We start from the raw sequence: 19,504 nt of genomic DNA on the forward strand, positions 1-19,504 counted from the left end.
AGGGGGCACTGGGGGATGGCTACTCCATAGCCACCCCATTGATGCTCTGCCCGCAGTGATTTGGGGCTGGTTTGGCTGCTTCGCAGCAGCCTGGTGTTGAGCTGCACAGGGAGGGTCTGCGGAGGGAGGATGGGGCCTGCAATCTGGAGGGGTTGGTTAAATCATAGGGCTTTTGGGGCAGGCATCCCCCTTCATGGGCAGGGAGCTATGGCAGGGTGGAGGAGGTGTTTGTGAGGCTCCCTGTATCCCTATCCAGGCATCTGGGAGTTACTGGAGCATGAACAATAGATTTGAGCTGCTTTTCTCCCCCCTATGAAGACATCTTTTAGGGGATGCTTTCTTTATGCTCAGTTACTCCCAAGACACCTTTCTTCCAAAGCTCACCTCACCATCCCGACCAGGCCTCCTACAGCAAACCCTGGGCAAATCCCACCACATCTCAGCTCTTTCCAAACCCTTCTGGTTTACTCTGAGCTCTTCTGCACATCCCTGACCTTGCCTGGGCTCCCCTCCTGTCTATGTAAAGCAAGCTGCTTCCCACAAACATCAGATTGAAGCCAGTATAGGAGTCAGTACAGAGTAAAGTGGCTTCTAAAACTGTGGCTATTTTGTCCCAGAAACAATTTGCTTGTCCACTGGGGCAGGTGATGTGAATCGTTCCATGTCTGGGCCCCAGGAGAGGCACATTGGATGGGGATGCTGTTGGTGGAACCGCAGCTCCGGTGATGAACTGGATGAGGCCAGACTGTGACTATGAGACCCATCATGGTCTGGGTCAGAAAAGAGCTTCTGCTGCAATGAAATAATGGGAAGATGTTGTTATTTTGGGTGGATTTTCCCATTCTGCTGGGAATGGCCAAGTTGGAGACGAGTTGCAAAGACCTGTGCAACTCTTTGCATGTATTCAAGCTGCTTTGACCTACAGGAATAGGAGAAGCAGCTCGTGTGCTGTGCCCTGTCATGGAAAGGATGCATGGGCACAGCGTGGGGAAGGTCTCCACCACCTCCATCATGTCATGCCCACGGGGGAGATGGTGCTGCATAATCCATGTCCCTGTGAAGGACGGTGCAGCCAGCTCACATCCAGATGGCTGAGTACCGGGATACATGAGGATGCTCGGGAAGGGCACTGCTATGTGCTGTAACCTTACATCTCCTGCCGAGGCAGCATAGTGATGGCCAGACTTCCATCTCCACCCTGCCTGTGACAAATGGCATCCCTGGGAGGTGTTTGCTGGCATATTCCTTCTAGTTTAAAATCCTCCAGATGCTCTCCCTGCCTTTGGCCTCCAGGATCTCACAGGGAGGATGGTTATTCTCAGGAGCTGAGCATCTTTTCTGCGGCATCCTATAGGAGCCACCTGCATCACTATGGGGCTGGTTCACAGCCCCAGAGCCTGTGTCCTGCCCATCCTCATGGAAAGTTCCTGTCCCAAGCCAGCAAACAACCTGCAGGTCCCCAAACCCTGTGACCCATGTCCCGAAATAGCACCTTAATGGAGGGACTGACACAGCCCAGGGCCAAGCTCAGCTCAGGAATAGCCTTTCCTCCACGTCACCTCCGTACCCAGCCAGAAACCAGGGTCTTAAAGGGGCTGGGAATTAGGAAGATACATCTAAAAGAGGAACAGCAAAGCGCTGCTCTCCTCAGAGGTGACTTTGAGCTGAGATCAGAGCCCACAGCAGTGAGCAGGAGAGCTTGATCCTCCCCTGCTGCAGCCTGGGGCAGGGGGATGCTGCATCCATCCCCATCAGCAGCTTGAGGGTCAGTGGGGTTTGATGACCAGTGGGATAACGCAGCAGTGGGAGCAGAACAGGCTCTCCCAGCCCATTTCCTCCCTGCTCTGGACCGCTTTATAGGACAAAATAGGATTTAAAGCAGATGGAGGGCAGAGAGTGGTCTGAGCCCATCCTCACTGACTTCACCTCCATGATGGACAAAGCAGGGGCTCTCCTGATGCTGGGGACAGGGGTATTTGAGGTCCCTGCCAGGAGCATTCTGGCAAGAGGCTCCCAACATCTGCAAAGCCTGAGGGAGCAGAGGAGCAGATGGAATAATCCTTCCCTTCCCACTTCTTTTGCATTGCTGGGGCTTGTAGCCAAGCTGGAGTTTGGGCCCCGATGCTCCCCATGTCCTGGGTGCAGGCAGGTTTGGGGAGGTTATTGAGTACCAGGGATGCACATGGAGATGCACGCACCTCTTGTGTGCTTTGGTTTATCCAGCCCCTCTAGCCCAGCCGTTCCCAGAGGGAAGCATTCCAAGGTGGATGCAGGGGCTGCACCAGAGATGTCCCAGGGCAGAGCATCCCTTGGCTCATCCGGAGGGTGGAGAAAGGGGGACCCAGTGCAGGCTGCTCCATCATGACCATCCCTCCCCAACCACCCTGTGCTTCCCTCCTCTCCCTCCAACATCCCCCTCCTTGCTCCCACACACACGTCCCGGATCAGAGGGCTGCAGCCCCCCCGCCATGACCGGCACTGTCTACATCCCATCGGGTACCAGGCAGGACAAACATCCCTGATGCTCGGCCCGAGACTGCTCCGGAGAGGGGAGACAGTCAAGGAGAAAACGGAGCGTGAGGAGCTAAAAATAGCATCTGGTGAAGGCTTGGTCCCTGCGGGAGCTGCCAGCGCCCGTCACCAGCAGCAGGATGAATGCGTTCCCCCCCCCCCCCACTGGCTGCTGGCTCCAGCCCCACCGAGCTCTTGGGGTACAGGGGGGACCCGATCCTGGCTGGTGCCGTGAGCCTCATCCCTCCACAGGGATGGAGGTCAGGAGAGCGTTGCCCTTCATGGGTCATCAAGCACTGCCCCTCCCCAGGGACCAGGAGTGGTGCTGAGCCCCCCAGGGAAGGGACAGGATGGGCACCTTGCTGTGAGTGCTCAGCATCCCCCCTGGCCATCGGCAGGGAGAGGAGGTTGACCGCAGATCATGGAATCACGGAGTGGGTTGGGTTGGAAGGGACCTTAAAGCTCATCCAGTCCCAACCCCAGCCACGGGCAGGGACCCCTTCCACTGGAGCACCTTGCTCCAAGCCCCTGTGTCCAACCTGGCCCTGCACATCCACCCTGAGAGCCAAGAGGGGACGTTTGAAGGCTCTCCCCAGCCCCAGTTCCACACACAGGCAATGGCAGGCGAGGGGATGGGTGCACATTTGGGCTCATCTCAGTTCATGCTCAGGCTGCTCTCCCTTCCTCATTGCTCCCATCCAGCTCAGGGGTGCAGGGCGGGGGGGGCACCCCTCATTACACACACTGGGTGCTGCCCATATCCTTGTGTTGGGCAAAACATGGGCTGGGGCACACTCAGGTGGATTTTCCAGAGGGATCCAGGCTTTCCTAGGCTTTCTCAGCATCACCCCCCCCACACACACCCCTCCGGGCTCCATCTCCTTATTATCTTTAATTATTATTCCTAAAATTCCCACCCTGGGTCTGGAATAAATGCACCGGGGGGGGGGAGGGGGTTGTGGACCAAGCTGCCCCAAGTAGAACCCCCATCACCCCCCCCATGGGGCTCCATCAGGAGCAGGGGGTTCAGCGCTTCACCCCCCAGCGGAGCTGCTGCCATCGCCGCGCTCCCAGCCCCCAGCCCGGGATGGATGCTCTTGGGGGGGGGGGGTGATGGCACCGTGATGGGGGGGGGCACAGCGCGGGAGGGACACGGGAGGACACGGCGGGGCGGCACCGGCGGGCGGGGCACGGCGGCGGCGGCGGCTGTGGGGGGGGGCGGCGGGTGGGTCCCCCCCGCACTGAGCGTGGGCCGGGAGCGGCGGCGGCGGCGGCGGCTCGGCCCCGGTGCCCCCAGCGCCGCCTGCGAGCCGGAGCGCAGAGCATCCCTCCTGCGGTCACCGAGCGGCACCGGCAGCGGCAGCGGCACCGGCGGCGGCATCGGCGTCAACATCAGCATCATCGGGAGCAGCAGCAGCACCGCCAGCAGCACCGGTACTGGCGACGTAGGCACCGGCTCCAGCAGAGCCCAGGTGAGCTCTGATGGGTGGGGGGTGCTGGTGATGTGGTTACACCAAGGACCTGGGCCACGGTGGTGGATGCCCTGTGATGACGGGTGCTGAGGATCGGGTGCTCACCATGGGGACTGGGTGCCCACCCTGGGCACCTCCATGGCAGCACATCAAGAGCAAAGGCAGGAGGAGGCTCAGGAGGTGGTGGTGGCTTTAGGGCACAGATGGGGCTTAGAGGAAGGAAACTTTACATCAGGCTTGGTGCTGAGGGGGTACTCAAGGGCTTGGGGGGGTCTGTGACCATCCCACTGGGGGTAGGTGGCTCTGGGGAGGACCAGGGTGAGCAGCGATGGGGCACTGAGCAAGGCTCATCCATCTGCGCTGGGTATTTCAGATCAGCCCCCATGGTGGCATCTCTGTCCCATCCTGGGCCCTCAGCCCCTTCTCCCTCCTCCCTGGCAGGTCCTAGGGTCACCATTGCCCCCACCACCTTCCAGCCTGTCCCATCCTCATCTCCATCACCCTGAACCCCCAGCTCCTTCTCAGATTTGAGCTTCCCAGCTCATTTCAGGCCTGGGGCGCTGGGGGGGTCCCAGCAGTGAGACCCAGCACGGGCTGAGCTCTGCTCTGTGCAGGGGACAGGCTCCTCCCGCAGCATCCTCTCGGGATGAAAGGGCTTCCCCAGGGACACCCCCTCCCCGCTGCCTTCAGGGCATCCTTTTGGCAGGTTGCCCCTGCAGATGCTTGGATCGGGTCCCTCTGGTCCCCGGCGCTGGCTCCTGTCCCCTGGCTGGGTGGCAGGGACACCAAGGAGGTGGCAGAGGCAGGATGCCCTGTGCTCACCTCGAGCACCCACAGCCTGTGACCTTGGGGCTGTCCACCAAGGGACACCAGAGCTCCTGGGTCCTCCCAGCTTATCCCCACTCATCATGGCCAGGCAGAAGAGGCTGGAGGTGCAATGGGGGTGAGAGCCTGACCACCACCTCCACCCTTTATGGTCTCAGCAGCATCTACCCCCCTGAAGCAGGAGGTTTGGAAGGGGAAGGTGGTGGCAGAATCCAGGATCTCCTCACTCCTTTAAGCTGGGGGACTCCCAGTGCTGGTTCCAGGACTGGGATGCTCGGAGGAGGTGGAGAAGGTGGCCGGGAGCAGGGGGATGCTCGGTGGGAGGCTCTGGTTGCTGCCTTGGGGTTCAGCTGCTGTTCCAGCCAGTGGAGCTTGGGTACCAGATCCCGACCTGGCCCTGTGCTCCCTCAGGGTGCTCCAGATCCTTATGGGTACATGGCACCATGAAGGATGGGGAGGGTGCCCACAGCCCTGCTCTGATCTTGGCTCCTTGGGCAGGAGGTTCTAGTGCCTGGCTCAGCCAAGGGGTGATGGATCCAGCTCTGCTCCATCCAGGCTGGGGATTCCAACCCCTGCCTCTGATCCCAGGATGCCTGCATGGATTTGCTCCCTCCTTGGCTTTCAGTCCCTTCCCCAGCAGCTCCCCAGAGGCCAGGTGGGTGTCACTGGGTGATGAGGTGACAGCCACCTCATCAGGGAATCCCAGTGATGCTCCTGGCATCCATGCAGGGATGGGGGGAAGCATCTGGATCACCTCCATGTGATGCCTCACCACGAGGGAGACCCATCCTCAGGAGAGGATGCTGCTTGGGGAGCAGGACACTGGGGAGGTTTCCACATCCCTGCTTGGATGAGCTGCAGTGGGAAGGAGAGAGGCCCTGGGGGGGAGCACAAGCTGCACCGTGGCCTGGGAAGCCTCAGATGGCTTTGCCCCCAAAATTCAGGATCTGGGGGAGCATGCATGTGGGAGCATCCTCTGCATTCCATGCTGCTTCCTTAGGGAAGCTGCCTTCCCCACCATACCAGTGGGACCATGCAGCTCTCCTGGTGCTGACCAGGAGTAAAGTGATGGAGTAAAGGAGTAAAGTGATGGAGTAGAGGGACCTTGTGATGGGACAAGAGGCTCCTGCAATGCATGGTGAGCCTGGGGCCATCCAACTGCACATCAGAGATGTCTGGTGGCTTGTGTCACCTAGCACAACTCAGAATGAACACATTGGTACCCATCAGGCCCCCAATGTCCCAGCCCCTGCATCCCGGAGCCTGTGTCACCGCATCCTCACATCTCCTTGGGTTTCCCCTGGCACAAATCCCGCTGCCACCCACATGCTCCACACCCAGGAGCATCCGGGCTGTCCCCGTCCCCAGTGCCTCGGATCGGGTCCATTGGCTCCCAAGCAGGATGCTGAGGCTGGAGCAGCTGATGAAAAGCCATGTGGGGAGGAGGGAGAATGGATGTGATGGAGAATGGAAGCGGCTGAGATGGGGGTGCCACGTTCATTGTGCCAAACCACAGTTTGTGCTGCTGGGGGGCAGCTAACTCAGGGTTATGGTGTTAGGGTTAGGGTTTAGTGGGTTAGGGTTAGGGTTTAGTTTAGTGATTGAGCCAGGGCTCAATCACTGCAATCACCTCCCATTAGATCACCTGCTCTGCAATGGAGCTGTGTGGCAGGGGAAGCTCCTGCTTATCTCCCTTGGTTATGAGAGCCAGCACTGCTTTACCTGTGGTGCCAGGTCCTCTCCATTGGGCTGCACGTGGATTTCCATCACCGTCCTGTGAATGGGGCTGTTCCATCTTCCCCTTGGACTCCATAAGGACCCAAAAGCAAAGGATGGGCCTGAGAGCATGAGGAAGATGGAGGAGATGGGCTCAGGCCTCACACCCAGCACCCTTGTGTGGTCCCCAATGGGCACCTGAACCTCCCCCCCACCAGGGGAGACTCTTGTCCCACCACACCAATTGAAGGTGATGAACAGCGATGGGCAGGAGCACAGGCTGGCCTGGGAATGGCTGGAGCAGCCTCCATCACTTCCTGGGATGTGGCGCAATCCCTTTCTCCATCCTTCCCTGGGACTTGCTGGGATCACTCCCTGCATCCCTCCCTGGGATGTCTCCATCCCTCCCTGGGATGCGGTGGGTTCCTTCCCTGGGATCAGGTAGGATCTCTCCTTCCATCCCTCCACTGGATGTGATGGGATCCCTTCCTTCATCTCCACCCACACCTCTGCACAGGGATCTTGCAGCTCCCATCTTTAGGTCGGTAAAAGCCAGAGGTGCTTCTTGTTAGCACAAAGAGAAGGAACATTTTCCTCTCCCAGTTTCCCAGAGGAGAATTGGGATCTGAGGGTAGATGGGGCAGGATGGGAAGCAGGGATGTGCACTGGGCTGAGAGCTCCAGGTTCCAGAGGGATGGAGATGAGGAGCCTTTGGGTGCAGGATAAATGCCCAGCAAGGCCCAGCAGTGATGCTGCACTACCAGCTCTGCTGAGCTTTTACTGCTTTCCTCTTTAATGAGAGCAACTCAGGCTTGTCCAAGGATGAAGCCAGGGTGGTCCAGAGGGCACCACACATTCAGGTTTCCCCAGTGCTTTCGGCATGTTCCCAGGATGCTGCTCCCACAGGAAAAGATGCCTCTATCTTATCCATGCAGGGACTTGCAGGAGATGCTGTGCTCAGCAGGGCTGAGTTGGGATTAAACTGCTGAGTCCTATGGAGCGCTGTTTCCTGGCCCAATCCAAGTCTGCAGGATCAAAAAGGGCTCTTCCCTGTGGTCACTGCCCTTTGGGGGAGCCAAGCCATGATATGGGACATGGTGGTGAGCATCACATTCGTGTTGGCAGAGCTGGGTTTGACTGCAGATGCTGGGGGAAGCTTTGGGTTGGGATGGCAGCGAGCGCCTGAGCTGCTTTCACTCTTAGCCTCGAGCAGGCCTTGCTCTGATTTGTGTTTGCAGTGTTATAAAGCAGAGTGACAGCTCCTGCAAGCAGCCTGGAATCCTGTCTGGAGAGGCTCAGGTTGGATTTTATTTGCTTTGGGGAGGGTATTAAGCAGAGCTGAACTCTGCCGTCATCCCTGTGCACGACGAGACAGGGATTGATGGAGCAAGAACCATCCTCCCAGCGACTCCATCCTATGGATGTCAGCAGCAAAAGCCACCTCTGGGGCTCATCTCCCTGTTGGCATCCAGGGATTATGGGGAATGAAGGCTATCAGCATTGCGTTTTGGACTCCTTCATTCTCACTCTTTGCCTCGATTGGGAATTTAGGTACCAATACCCAAGAGGTGTGGATGAGCCCCACTGCAGAGACAGGGAAGTGTTTCTGCTTGGTCCAAAATCATGGAATGCTTTGGGTTGGAAGGGAACTGAAAGCTCATCCAGGTCCAACCCCTGCCATGGGCAGGGACACCTTCCACTAGAGCAGCTTGCTCCAAGCTCCATCCAACCAGCCCCATCTAGGCTGGCTTTAGCTCGGACACACCCCAGGTTTTAGGGTGAAAAAGAGACTTTAAGTCCTACAGCTGGAGAAAAGATCCTTACAAAACCAGTCATTTCTAAGGCATCCAAAAGGAAATGGAGGACCCAAGGGAAAGAAGATCTTTAAAAGCATCCTTGTAACACCAGGAGAGGTTTGGCTGGAATAATTCAGGATTGGGGTATGAGCAGGAATGGGACAGCTTAGACCTGGTCATTGAGCTTAGACCTGGTCATTGAGCTTAGACCTGGTCTCGCCCACTTGCAAAGCAGTGATGGGGACCAGGAATGGAGCAGGGGAAGGGGTGAAGAGGGATGTGAGGATGATGAGGGGGATGTCGGGATGATGGAGGGCAGGAAGAGACCCTTCAGTGCACCCCAGGATGGATGAGGCAACCCAAGTATCAGCAGGAGCTGCGGAGGGGAAGCAGGTGAGGCTGGTGGGGGACCTCAATGATGCTCCGAGCACTCAGGCACAGGTTTGCTCCACACTGTGCCACCATCCCTGGAAAGGGATCAGGCAGGATCCGAGCTCTTCCCCTTGGAAAGCTGGAGGTTTAGGGACAAAAGTGCAGTCCGTGGTGAGAGAGGTTTTGCTGCCAAGGGCAGGCAATGGGGTGTGAGCATCCTCCATGGGCTGCATCCATCGACAGCAGGGATCATCTCCAGGCACTTGGATTGAGACCACCTCACTGGTGGGCTTGAAGCAAAACCTGGCCTCTGTGTCCTTCTGCATCAATATTCCAGCACCAGCCAACATTCCCGAGGCCTTTTCCATCCATGCCCTGGAGACGATGAGTTTGGGACAATATTTATTCCCATCCTTCCCTCTCACCTAGATCCTGGGTGCTGTTTATGGGCTGCTGACAGCTGACAAAGCCCATTGCCACATGGCAGTGAATGCTGCTCAGCATCTCCTATGCCTGCAGCCACATCCCTGGGGATGAACCCACCAGGTCCCAACCTGCTCCCTCCATGGGGGATCCCTCAGCTCTCCAGACTTTATCCTGTGTTTAATCATTGCCATCTGCTCTTCCCAGCCCCAGGGGCTGTTTGCTCTGCCTGGTGCCTGTCGCTCTCTGCTTAAATCAGCCCCGTTGGATTTGCCTCCCATGTGGACTCATCACTGGATGATGCTCTCATCCCCTTCTGATCCAGGGCAGCTCTTTCCTTCCCGGCTTGCAGCCTCATTTAATTCAGCTACGCCTCGGTAAATCCTTCCCATGTTTCATCCCGTTCATCATCCCTTAATAACACGGATGTCTCGGGCTGGGCTGCAGCATTTCCCAGCCTGGGGCTGGAGAGGCTCAGCACAGACCCCATGGAACCACATTGAACTAAAGGAGCGTGAAGAACCCTCCCTTATAAGCAAGCTGAGGACATGAAACGGCCCAAACCCACGCTTCAGATGAGCCAAGGACACATCAACCACTTAGAAGCTGAAGGAGCAAATCCTATGGGGAAATGAATCCTTAGGAAAACCTCCTGGCCATTGCTGTCCCATCTCCCTGGCCCTAAACACCCCGGAGCAGGCCTGGTTCATGTGCCTGGTGTCCATCACCTTCCCCTCTTGTGCTTGATCATTGCTGGAGCCAAACGGTGCTGCTGAGCAGCCCCAGCCCAAGCCAAGCTGCTGAGAGCTTGTCCATGGCTCTCACCTCTGCGGCACGAGAGCATCAGGGCTCAGCAGCACCTGATGGATGCTCTGGTGCTGGGAGGATGTTGTGGTGCTCAAAGATGCCCAAGGTTTGGGGCAGTGGGGCTGGCTCAGTTCCCAAGGGAATTGACCGAAGGGGTACGATGCATCCCTGTGCCATGTCCCCCCTCCACCTCTTCCCAAGATCTTCCACCACAGCCCATCTCCAGGAAGGATTAAGGTTTATTTCTGCCCCAACCTCCTATATCCCATTAGGGGCATTAAAGCAGGAGCCAGTGGCCCCGAGGACCTTCCATGTGACTCCAGGGGCTATTTTAAGATGAGACCATATTAAACCCCACAGAAACAGTCCCTGCTTAGAGGGGAAATCCCTGCCCAGGCTGGGCTGGGTTTGGGACCACTTGGCACAGGACAGGCTCCCATGGGAACACAGGGATGGGGACAGCGCGATGGGCTCCTTGTGACAGTGATGCTGCACCCAGCAGTGCTCACCATCCCCACCCATGACAACCACTGCAGGGTCCCAGCACCTTTCCTGATCTCTCTGCATGGCGGTTTGGGGAATGGACAGGATGGAACCCCCGACCCCGTGTCCCTGGAGCTGCAGGATGGACACAGCCTGGCCTGGAAGACTCCTTATTGCTGGTTCTGCAGCTCCTGAGCCGGAGGGAGCTGTTGGGAAGCGGCTTTGATCCGGCTCCTGCCCTGCTGGATGTGTGTGTGCATGCAAACATCCATGTGTGTATACATGCATGGGTGTGCATAGGTGTAGTTGAATGTGTGCATACATGACTATAGAATCATAGAATAGTTCAGGTTGGAAAGGACCTTAATATCATCCAGTTCCAACCCCCTGCCATGGGCAGGGACACCTCGCTCTAAACCATCTCACCCAAGGCCTCGTCCAACCTGGCCTTGAACACTGCCAGGGATGGAGCATTCACAACCTCCCTGGGCAACCCATTCCAGTGCCTCACCACCCTAACAGGAAAGAATTTCCTCCTTAGATCCAATCTAAACTTCCCCTGTTTCAGTTTTAACCCATCACCCCTTGTCCTATCACTACAGTCCCTAATGAAGAGTCCATCCCCAGCATCCCTATAGGCCCCCTTCAGATACTGGAAGCTGCTATGAGGTTTCCACACAGCTTCTCTTCTCCAGGCTGAACAGCCCCAACTTTCTCAGCCTCTCTAAATACAGGAGCTGCTCCAGCCCCTGAGCATCCTCGTGGCCTCCTCTGGACTTGTTCCAACAGATCCGTGTCCTTTTTATGTTGAGGTCATGTTGAGTGTACACATATGTGTGTGTGTGTGTGTGTGTGTGTGTGTGTGTGTGTGTGCACCGTCACACACACTGGATGTCAGCCCAGCCCCTGTTCCCAATGGATGACAGTGGGACTCAGCGGCTGCTCCAGCACCCACATGGGTGCTACGTGTGTCCCGCCCGTGTCCTGGTGCCCAGGGCCAGGGCGGCCACAACTGGTGCCACATGGAGGACATGAACCTGGATGTGTGATGGGAACCTCTGTGACCAGGGGCTGACACAGCCCTGGCACTGAATGGGAGCCCTGGCACTGACACGGGGTGCACACACATGCACATGTGTGCCAGGGGATGCCATGCATGCAGAAGCACACGCTACAGTGCCCTCTCAGCCTGCCTTGCTGCCATAGAATCATGGAATCCCAGCCTGGTTTGGGTTGAAGGGACCTTAAAGCTCCCCCAGCTCCAACCCCTGCCACGGGCAGGGACCCTTTCCACTGGAGCAGCTTGCTCCAAGCCCCTGTGTCCAACCTGGCCTTGAGCACTGCCAGGGATGGGGCAGCCACAGCTTCTCTGGGCACCCTGTGCCACCCTCACATCCCACCTCCCTGTGCCCATCCCTGTTCTCCATCCATCTCTCCAACAAGGGGTCCCTGCCCATCACAGCCCGGTTTGCTGCAGCCCTGCAGGGAGGAGGGTGCTGGGAGCTCTGGGTACCACTCACAGGGATGCGGCTCCCTCCTGCACTGCCCCATCACCAACCCCTCCTCTCTCTCCCCCCAGGTTGGAGCCTGAAGGACCCAGCCGGGTGGTCCCCATCTACTGGGGGTCCCCTCACTGCCTGTGAGACCCTGGGAGGAGGAAGCATCAAGCCAGGGAGCAGAGCAGGACCCTGGGCACGGGGGAGGCACAGCACCAGGCCAGGCTGGAGGGTGCCCGGTAAGGATGCTGGGGATGGGGATGGGGATGGGGGGGGTAGGACCCTGTTTCTCCATGATCATGGAATGGTTTGGGTTGGGAGGGACCTTAAAGCTCATCCTCGGTGCTCCCAGGGGCTGATGGGCAGGGACGTGTCTCCACAGGGTTAACATGACCGAGGTGGAACCCGTGCTGGACTTCGCATCCTCCGGGAGGACGGGCAGGCGCAATGCCCTACCCGACATCCTGGGCTCTCCGGCCGGTGTCAGCCCCGCTGACCTGCCCCTCAAGCTGGCAGAGATGTCCCTGAGTGCAGGTGGGTGATGGGGACCATGGAGGATGGTGCGGGGAGGGCAGGAACTGGGGCTGATCATCACAGAACCCCAGCCTGGGTTGGGTGGAAGGGACCTTAAAGCTCCTCCAGCTCCAACCCCTGCCATGGGCAAGGACCCCTTCCACTGGAGCAGCTTGCTCCAAGCCCCTTTGTCCAACCTGGCCTTGAGCACTGCCAGGGATGGGGCAGCCACAGCTTCTCTGGGCACCCTGTGCCAGCGCCTCAGCACCCTCACAGGGAAGAGCTTCTGCCTAAGAGCTCAGCTCAGTCTCCCCTGTTTCAGTCTGAACCCATCACCCCTTGTCCCTAATGAAGAGCCCCTCCCCAGCATCCCTATAGGCCCCCTTCAGCACTGGAAGCTGCTCTGAGCTCTCCACGCAGCTTCTCTTCTCCAGGCTGAACAGCCCCAGTGTTCTCAGCCTGGCTCCATACGGGATCATCCTCGTGGCCTCCCCTGACCTTGCTCCATCAGCTCCATGTCCTCCTTATGCTGGAGACCCCAGAACTGGATGCAGGACTCAGGTGGGGTCTCCCCAGAGCGCAGCAGAGGGGCAGGATCCCCTCCCTGTGCTGCTGCTCACGCTCTGGGGTGCCCCCAGCACACACCCACACACACACACACTGCATGGGCCATGCTCCGCTCTCATCCCTGCTCTCTCCCGCAGGCAGCGCTCAGGAGATGCAGTCACCCTCGGCGGAGGTGCCCCCTCCGCAGCCCCCCAGCCCCGAGCTGAAGGACACGTCCTAACCCCGCTCCAGGGGGGGCATTGCTGACCAGCGGAGGAGGGAGGAGGCTGTGGAGCATCAGCCCGGCTTCCCTGGCACGGCCGGAGTCCGCTGGGTTCTCCTCGGTGCTGCCATCGGGCATCATCCCCCCGCCATGGGGCGAGCATCGCACGGGGACCTGCCGGGATGATTCCCACCCGGGGCGAGGACTCGAGGGAGGAATGTGTTTGTCCTGGGATGCTGGGCAGAGCCGAGCACAGGGGGGCTCTCCGGGGGGGCTCCTGCTGGCCGCAGGAGCAGCCTGTGGTGTTCCTAGCTGAGTGTGGTGTTCACTGTGATGTTTTGGGTACCACCTCCGTCTCCTCGCCTTTCTTCCTGCGTGATGGGGGGGCTTTGCCAAGGGGGGGGGGGGCATAACCTCAACATCCCCCTCCCTTCCCCAGCCCTTAAGCAAAGGCAGCCAGCACCTTGCTGAGGGTTCCCACCAAGGAGCAGAGCATCCCTGCCCTATGCATGGGGGTCTCAGCCCCATGGACAAGAGGATGCTGGTGATTTTGGGAGTGCCGGTGATCAGGGTGATGCAGTTTTGAGCATCCCCCCCTGTGCCATGGCCACCCATGAGCCGTGGGATCCCCTCGTATTCCTTGGGGAAAACCCAGCAGGGGGAATAGCAGCAAACGGGTCCTGCGGTGCTTTGGAATGGGGTGGGGGGGTGAGATGGAGCCGGCCTTTCCCAAGTGCTGCTCCCCAAAAGCTGCTGGCCGGTGGGATGGGGACCCCCCTGCCCGGGCACCGAGTGGATGGGAAGGACTTGGGAGGCTGGATCCTGCCCGGGCTGGGGTCTCCTGGTGGGATGCTGGAGCCAAGCAGAGCTTGCACGTTGGGCTGGACCCATCTCCATCACCACGGTCACCTATAGCTGTCGCTGTGGGACCAGCAAAGGAAGCCCAAAGCCCAGATCCACTCCGGCCACCACCCTGGGGGTGACCGGGTCAGGGACACTGGTGTGGGGTCACCGTGTCCAGCCAACGTGGACATAGCAACATGTGTGTGGATGCATGTATGTGTGCATGGGGACCCTTGTTCATGGGTACCTGCATGCATGGGCGCTGCTGTGCATGGAGCACCCACGTGTGAGCACCTTTGTGCATCCATGTGCATGGGTGTTGTGCAGTGTGCATGTGTGTGCATGGGTGGCCATGTGTAGGGGTGCTCCCGTGGGTAGGTGTTCATGTGTGAGGCCAGCAATGTGCATGTATGTTCATGTTCATGAATGCCCATGTGCATGCATGTTCATGTGCATGTATGTTCATGTGCATGGATGCCCATGTGCATGGATGCCCATGTGCATGCATGTTATGGATGCCCATGTGCACGGATGCCCATGTGCATGCATGTTCATGTGCATGGATGCCCATGTGCATGTATGTTCATGTGCATGGATGCCCATGTGCATGCATGTTCATGTGCATGGATGTCCATATTCATGTACATTCATGTGAATGGATGTCCATGTGCATGGATATCCACGTACATGTGTGCTGCCATGGGTGGGTGTCCATGTGCATGGGCATGCGTGTTAATGCACATGGGTGCTCATGTATGTGGTGGGTCTCTGTGAGTATGGGTGCCCATGTGCACGGGTGCTCCTGTGGGTGAGTGTCCATGTGCATGGGTGCTCCTATGGGTAGGTATCCATGTGCATGGGCAGTTGTGCACACACATGTATCATGTGCAGGGGTACTCACGTGTATTGGTACCCACATACGTGGTGTCCCTGTCATGCGTGTCCCTTTGGATGGGTGTTCTGTGCCCTACACGTGGCTCATCCACATCCCATGGTCCCACTGCTGCGGGGGGCGGCTGGGGGCTGTGTGTGGGCACACATTGGACACCCCATGTCACCCACCCCATGGGGTCTGTCCCCATCTCCCCACCGCGATGGGTCCCATCCCAGGCAGCGCAGTGGGAGGAGGCTGAACACGAGCTCCGGCTATTTTTGGGTGCCTGCAATGACACCTTGGGGCCAGAGAGAGGGAGGAGGTGCCCCTGGGTCCCTCCATCACCTCCTTCTGACCCCTCTGTCCCTAAGACCCCATGGGGAACACAATGCAGCCATGGGGGTGAGGCCACCCCACCCCAAAAGCTGGACCCCCCCCCAAAACTGGGGATAGCATCCTGATGGATGGACCCCACTGCCAGCAGAGCCCGAAGCAAAAGGGGACACGTGTGTGGGTCCCATGGCCGCCCTTGTCCCCAGTGTCCCCTGCACACACAGAGCATCACTGGGGTCACACACGCCCCACACACACACACACACACACGGAGCAGGGGTCCCCATAGCGCTCACCTCAGCACACACACCCCCCCCCGGAGGACCCCACTGCTGTCCCCACATCCCCACCCCTCTTTCCCCATCGCCCTTTGGGGGGGGGGAGCCGGGAGCGGACCCAGCTCAGGGCCCCAGGGCTGCTCCCCGGTGTCGGGGCTCGGGGTGGGCGCTGGCAGCGCTGCCGAGGAGGAGCGTTCCTGGAGCGGGTCTGCTCTTTCCAATCATGTGATGGGGACGTTATTTAAGGCGGCGGCGGCGGGGCCGGACGGGAGCTGCGGGTTGGGCGCTGCCGAAAGCCGCTGCCTGGCTCCCTCCCCGGCACCCGCACCCGCACCCGCACCCGCACCATGGTGGATGCGTTCGTGGGCACCTGGAAGCTGGTGGAAACGACCAATTTCGATGAGTACATGAAGGCATTGGGTGAGCACCGCAGGGGGGGGGGCTGGAGCCGGGCATCGCCCCTCTGCGTGGTTTATATCCCCCCCGTTGTGGTTGGGGGGGCGCTGCTATAGGGGGTGGGTTCATCATTCTCTGCCCTTGGTGGTGGGGGGGGGGGTGCTGGGAGATGCTCAGGACCCCCCCAACTTTCCCCCCCCCAAACCTGCATCACCTCGGTGCATCCCACACCAGAGTGGTCCATAAGGGGGTGACACTGGTGAGCACCCCCCCCACCACCACCACCACACCCAAGCGCAACGCTGGAGCTGGGTGCTGCAATGGCAGCATTCCCAAGCCCCTTTTCCCATTGTTCCTATCCCAGAGCGCTCCCCAAGCACAGCAGGAAAACACTGGGGTGGGGGGGGGGGTCGGCAGGAGCACGGGTGGGGGGTTTTGGGGTTCACCCCCATAACCATGAGGTGATGCTGGAGGGTGATGCTGCATCCTCAGCCTATCCCTGCACCCTCAGGCGTGGGCTTTGCCACGCGGCAGGTGGCCGGGTTCACCAAGCCCACCACCATCATCGAGCTGGATGGGGACAAGGTGACGGTGAAGACCCAGAGCACCTTCAAGAACACGGAGATCAGCTTCAAGCTGGGCGAGGAGTTCGATGAGACCACGGCGGACGACAGGCACGTCAAGGTGAGCTCCAGCCCCAAGGGGGGTCAGTGGGACCCCCCGGGGGCTCCAGCCTTGTTGCCAATGGAAGGATGAAGCCTCTTTGCTCCAGGGTTGGGCTTCAAACCCGGTCTCATTCACCCCGTTTTCAGCTGGGGTGTCCCAGAGGGCAGGGAGGTTGTGCAAGGGCTGGGCTTGCTCAAGAGCAGGCAAAGGGGATGTGTGGGGTGGCAGCGAGTGGTGTCCCTGCTCCAGGGCACAGAGCTCGGTGTTGGGCTGCAGCAGGGATGGAGCAGTTGGAGGATGCTGAACCCAATGGGGCCGTTTGTCCCCATAAGAGCAAGGAAAAACCACCTCAAGAAGGGTCCGAGCTCCTTCCCTGGCCTCTCCCCCTTGCACGCTGCCCCTGCTGTCTCCTAGCTCCAGCAGCTGATCCATGCATCATCACATACAGTGTGCATGGGGCAGCACTGTGCCCCCCCAGCCCAGGAGGCATCTTGAGGGGGGGGGATTGAGGCTCATTGGGCACAAATCCCCTTCCCCAGCCCCAAAGCAGCAAGTGCAAGAGCTGGGCACGGAGTGAGGATGGGATGAAACGGGATGGGTGCCAGGGGGATACAGGGCAGCAGGTCCCTGTCTAGAGCAGGTCCATGAGCACAGCAGGTCCATGTCCACAGCAGATCCATGCCCAAAGCAGGTCCATGTCCACAGCAGATCCATGCCTAAAGCAGGTCCATGTCCACAGCAGGTCCATGTCCACAGCAGATCCATGCCTGAAGCAGGTCCATGTCCACAGCAGATCCATGCCTAAAGCAGGTCCATGTCCACAGCAGGTCCATGTCCACAGCAGATCCATGCCCGAAGCAGGTCCATGCCCACAGCAGATCCATGCCCAGAGCAGGTCCATGCCCAAAGCAGGTCCAGGTCTACAGCAGATCCATGCCCAAAGCAGGTCCATGCCCAAAGCAGGTCCATGCCCACAGCAGATCCATGCCCAGAGCAGGTCCATGCCCAAAGCAGGTCCATGCCCAGAGCAGGTCCATGCCCAAAGCAGGTCCATGTCCACAGCAGATCCATGCCCAAAGCAGGTCCATGTCCACAGCAGATCCCTGCTCACACTGGCTGGAGCTGATGGAAACTATGCTTAGAGCAGCAGAGCATGTGACAGGCACCAGACCCTTGCTATGACCCAGGACGTGCCCTTCGGGTGCTCCTCGGCTGGTGGCCAAAGGGCACAGGAGGCTGCCTGAGCCATGGGGCTGCATTGATGGGGCCGTGGGGCTGCCACACTATGGGGCTGTGGGGCTCTGTGTAAGAAGATGAGTTGTGGGGATCCCGAGGTGCACAGAGAGCCTGGGTGGGGACAACCCCATTGGGAGACCTGAGCCCTGGGGAGGAGGAACCAGAGCCATGGGGGGACTGGGTGTGGATGTGGCCCTGGCACAGCCCCAGGCTCACAGTAACCTTGGCACTGGCAGGGTTTGGGTGCTGAGTCAGCAGCTGTGCAAACAGCAGCCCCGGAGCGCAGGCGTTTGCTGGGTCAGCCCCTCCAAAACCCTTCCCAGGCCCTTTTGGTTCGGATCAGAGCCCTGGTACCATCCCTGGTACCTGCCCTGGTACATCCCTTAGTACCTTCCCTGGTACCTGCCCTTGGTAATGGTGGCTCTTGTCCTCTCCCCCCAGTCTGTGGTCACGCTGGATGGAGGCAAAATGGTCCACGTGCAGAAGTGGGATGGGAAGGAGACATCGCTGGTGCGGGAGCTGAAGGATGGGAAGTTAATCCTGGTAAGGAAATAGAAATGGTTTGAAAGGAGAACAAGTGGTAAGAGTGTTGAGAACGGGTGGACTAGTGGGAAAACCAGGGAGAAAAAATGCTTTGGGGATACAGGGAGTAAAATCAATGATATATAATCTATTTAATAGCCATTATGGGAATGGTGTGAGTTAAGGGGTGCAGTCATGCTTTAGAAAAGGAGGGGGGGGCTTCAAGAAACCTGGAGAGGAGCTTGGGACAAGGGCCTGTAGGGACAGGCCAAGGGGAATGGCTTGAACCTGCCCGAGGGGAGACTGAGCTGAGCTCTTAGGCAGAAGCTCTTCCCTGTGAGGGTGCTGAGGCGCTGGCACAGGGTGCCCAGAGAAGCTGTGGCTGCCCCATCCCTGGCAGTGCTCAAGGCCAGGTTGGACACAGGGGCTTGGAGCAAGCTGCTCCAGTGGAAGGGGTCCCTGCCCGTGGCAGGGGTTGGGGCTGGAGGAGCTTTAAGGTCCCTTCAACCCAACCCAGGCTGGGGTTCTATGCAGAAGGGTTCAGTGCGGGCCAGGGCAGGCAGGAGCTGCCCCAGCATCACAACTAACACCCCCATTTCTACCACCAGACTCTCACCATGGGCAACGTCGTGTCCACCCGCACCTACGAGAAGGCCACATAGATGCCATCCCCAGCTCCCTGCCTGTCACCTGGTGCCAACATTCGCCCCCCACACACACCCCTCAGCCCTCGCCCCACATCGGGGTCCTGGAGCCCGTCACGCCATGGGGCCACCCGCTGCCCCTGTCCCCATCGCTCGGGGGCTGCTGGGGCTGGTCTTGTGGGTCAGGGCTCTTGTTTTTTATTGATAATGGGAAAAAGCCACGTGAAGGATGAATAAAGGTCTCGTTGTTACAGCTCCGGGAGCAGCGCCTTGGGAATAGGGGGGTGGCTCGGGCTCACCTGCAGGCTCCAGCCGTGGGGAATGGGGGGGTTAAACCAACCCCAGCACTGATGGGGTTAAGGAGGCTCAATCCTGGTAGTGGCCTCAGCCTGTTCTCTTGAGCAGTGGGAAGCAGAGGTGGTCACGGGTAGAAACGTGCTTCTCCAGGGGGAATACTGGGTTTATTCCCACTGCAGCTCCGGCATCGCTCCTCCGGGCTCCTGGTGTGATCCATGCCAGTGACAGCCAT

General features: G+C 59.1%; 2 protein-coding genes across 2 annotated transcripts; both read left to right on the forward strand.

Annotated features, from left to right (window-relative positions):
* Positions 1–7,746: 7,746 nt before the first annotated feature.
* On the forward strand, positions 7,747–13,531 carry LOC133216270 (cAMP-dependent protein kinase inhibitor beta-like). Its single transcript, XM_061360869.1, has 4 exons — positions 7,747–7,823; positions 11,985–12,140; positions 12,284–12,435; positions 13,119–13,531. Exons 3-4 carry the CDS (start codon positions 12,291–12,293, stop codon positions 13,199–13,201), a joined length of 228 nt encoding a protein of 75 aa, XP_061216853.1. The 5' UTR covers positions 7,747–7,823; positions 11,985–12,140; positions 12,284–12,290; the 3' UTR covers positions 13,202–13,531.
* Positions 13,532–15,823: 2,292 nt separating this feature from the next.
* Positions 15,824–19,228, forward strand: FABP3 (fatty acid binding protein 3). The gene is made up of 4 exons (XM_061360623.1): positions 15,824–15,931; positions 16,419–16,591; positions 18,251–18,352; positions 18,940–19,228. The coding sequence occupies exons 1-4, from the start codon at positions 15,859–15,861 to the stop codon at positions 18,991–18,993; spliced, it is 402 nt and encodes a 133-aa protein (XP_061216607.1). The 5' UTR covers positions 15,824–15,858; the 3' UTR covers positions 18,994–19,228.
* Positions 19,229–19,504: the final 276 nt, after the last annotated feature.

Source organism: Neopsephotus bourkii, unplaced genomic scaffold (assembly GCF_033783945.1).
Source record: "Neopsephotus bourkii isolate Nb327-2 ecotype Australia unplaced genomic scaffold, CSIRO-AGI_Nbou_v1 NB_1036, whole genome shotgun sequence".
Taxonomy (NCBI): Eukaryota; Metazoa; Chordata; class Aves; order Psittaciformes; family Psittacidae; genus Neopsephotus; species Neopsephotus bourkii.

What these genes read in the sequence shown, in the direction of transcription:
- LOC133216270 (XM_061360869.1), top strand. Translation starts at nt 12,291, where the DNA reads ATGACCGAGGTGGAACCCGTGCTGGACTTCGCATCCTCCGGGAGGACG. An exon ending in AGAGATGTCCCTGAGTGCAG is followed by an intron (nt 12,436 to 13,118) that starts GTGGGTGATGGG and finishes TCTCTCCCGCAG; the next exon opens with GCAGCGCTCAGGAGATGCAG.
- FABP3 (XM_061360623.1), top strand. Translation starts at nt 15,859, where the DNA reads ATGGTGGATGCGTTCGTGGGCACCTGGAAGCTGGTGGAAACGACCAAT. An exon ending in TGAGTACATGAAGGCATTGG is followed by an intron (nt 15,932 to 16,418) that starts GTGAGCACCGCA and finishes CTGCACCCTCAG; the next exon opens with GCGTGGGCTTTGCCACGCGG. An exon ending in CGGACGACAGGCACGTCAAG is followed by an intron (nt 16,592 to 18,250) that starts GTGAGCTCCAGC and finishes CTCTCCCCCCAG; the next exon opens with TCTGTGGTCACGCTGGATGG.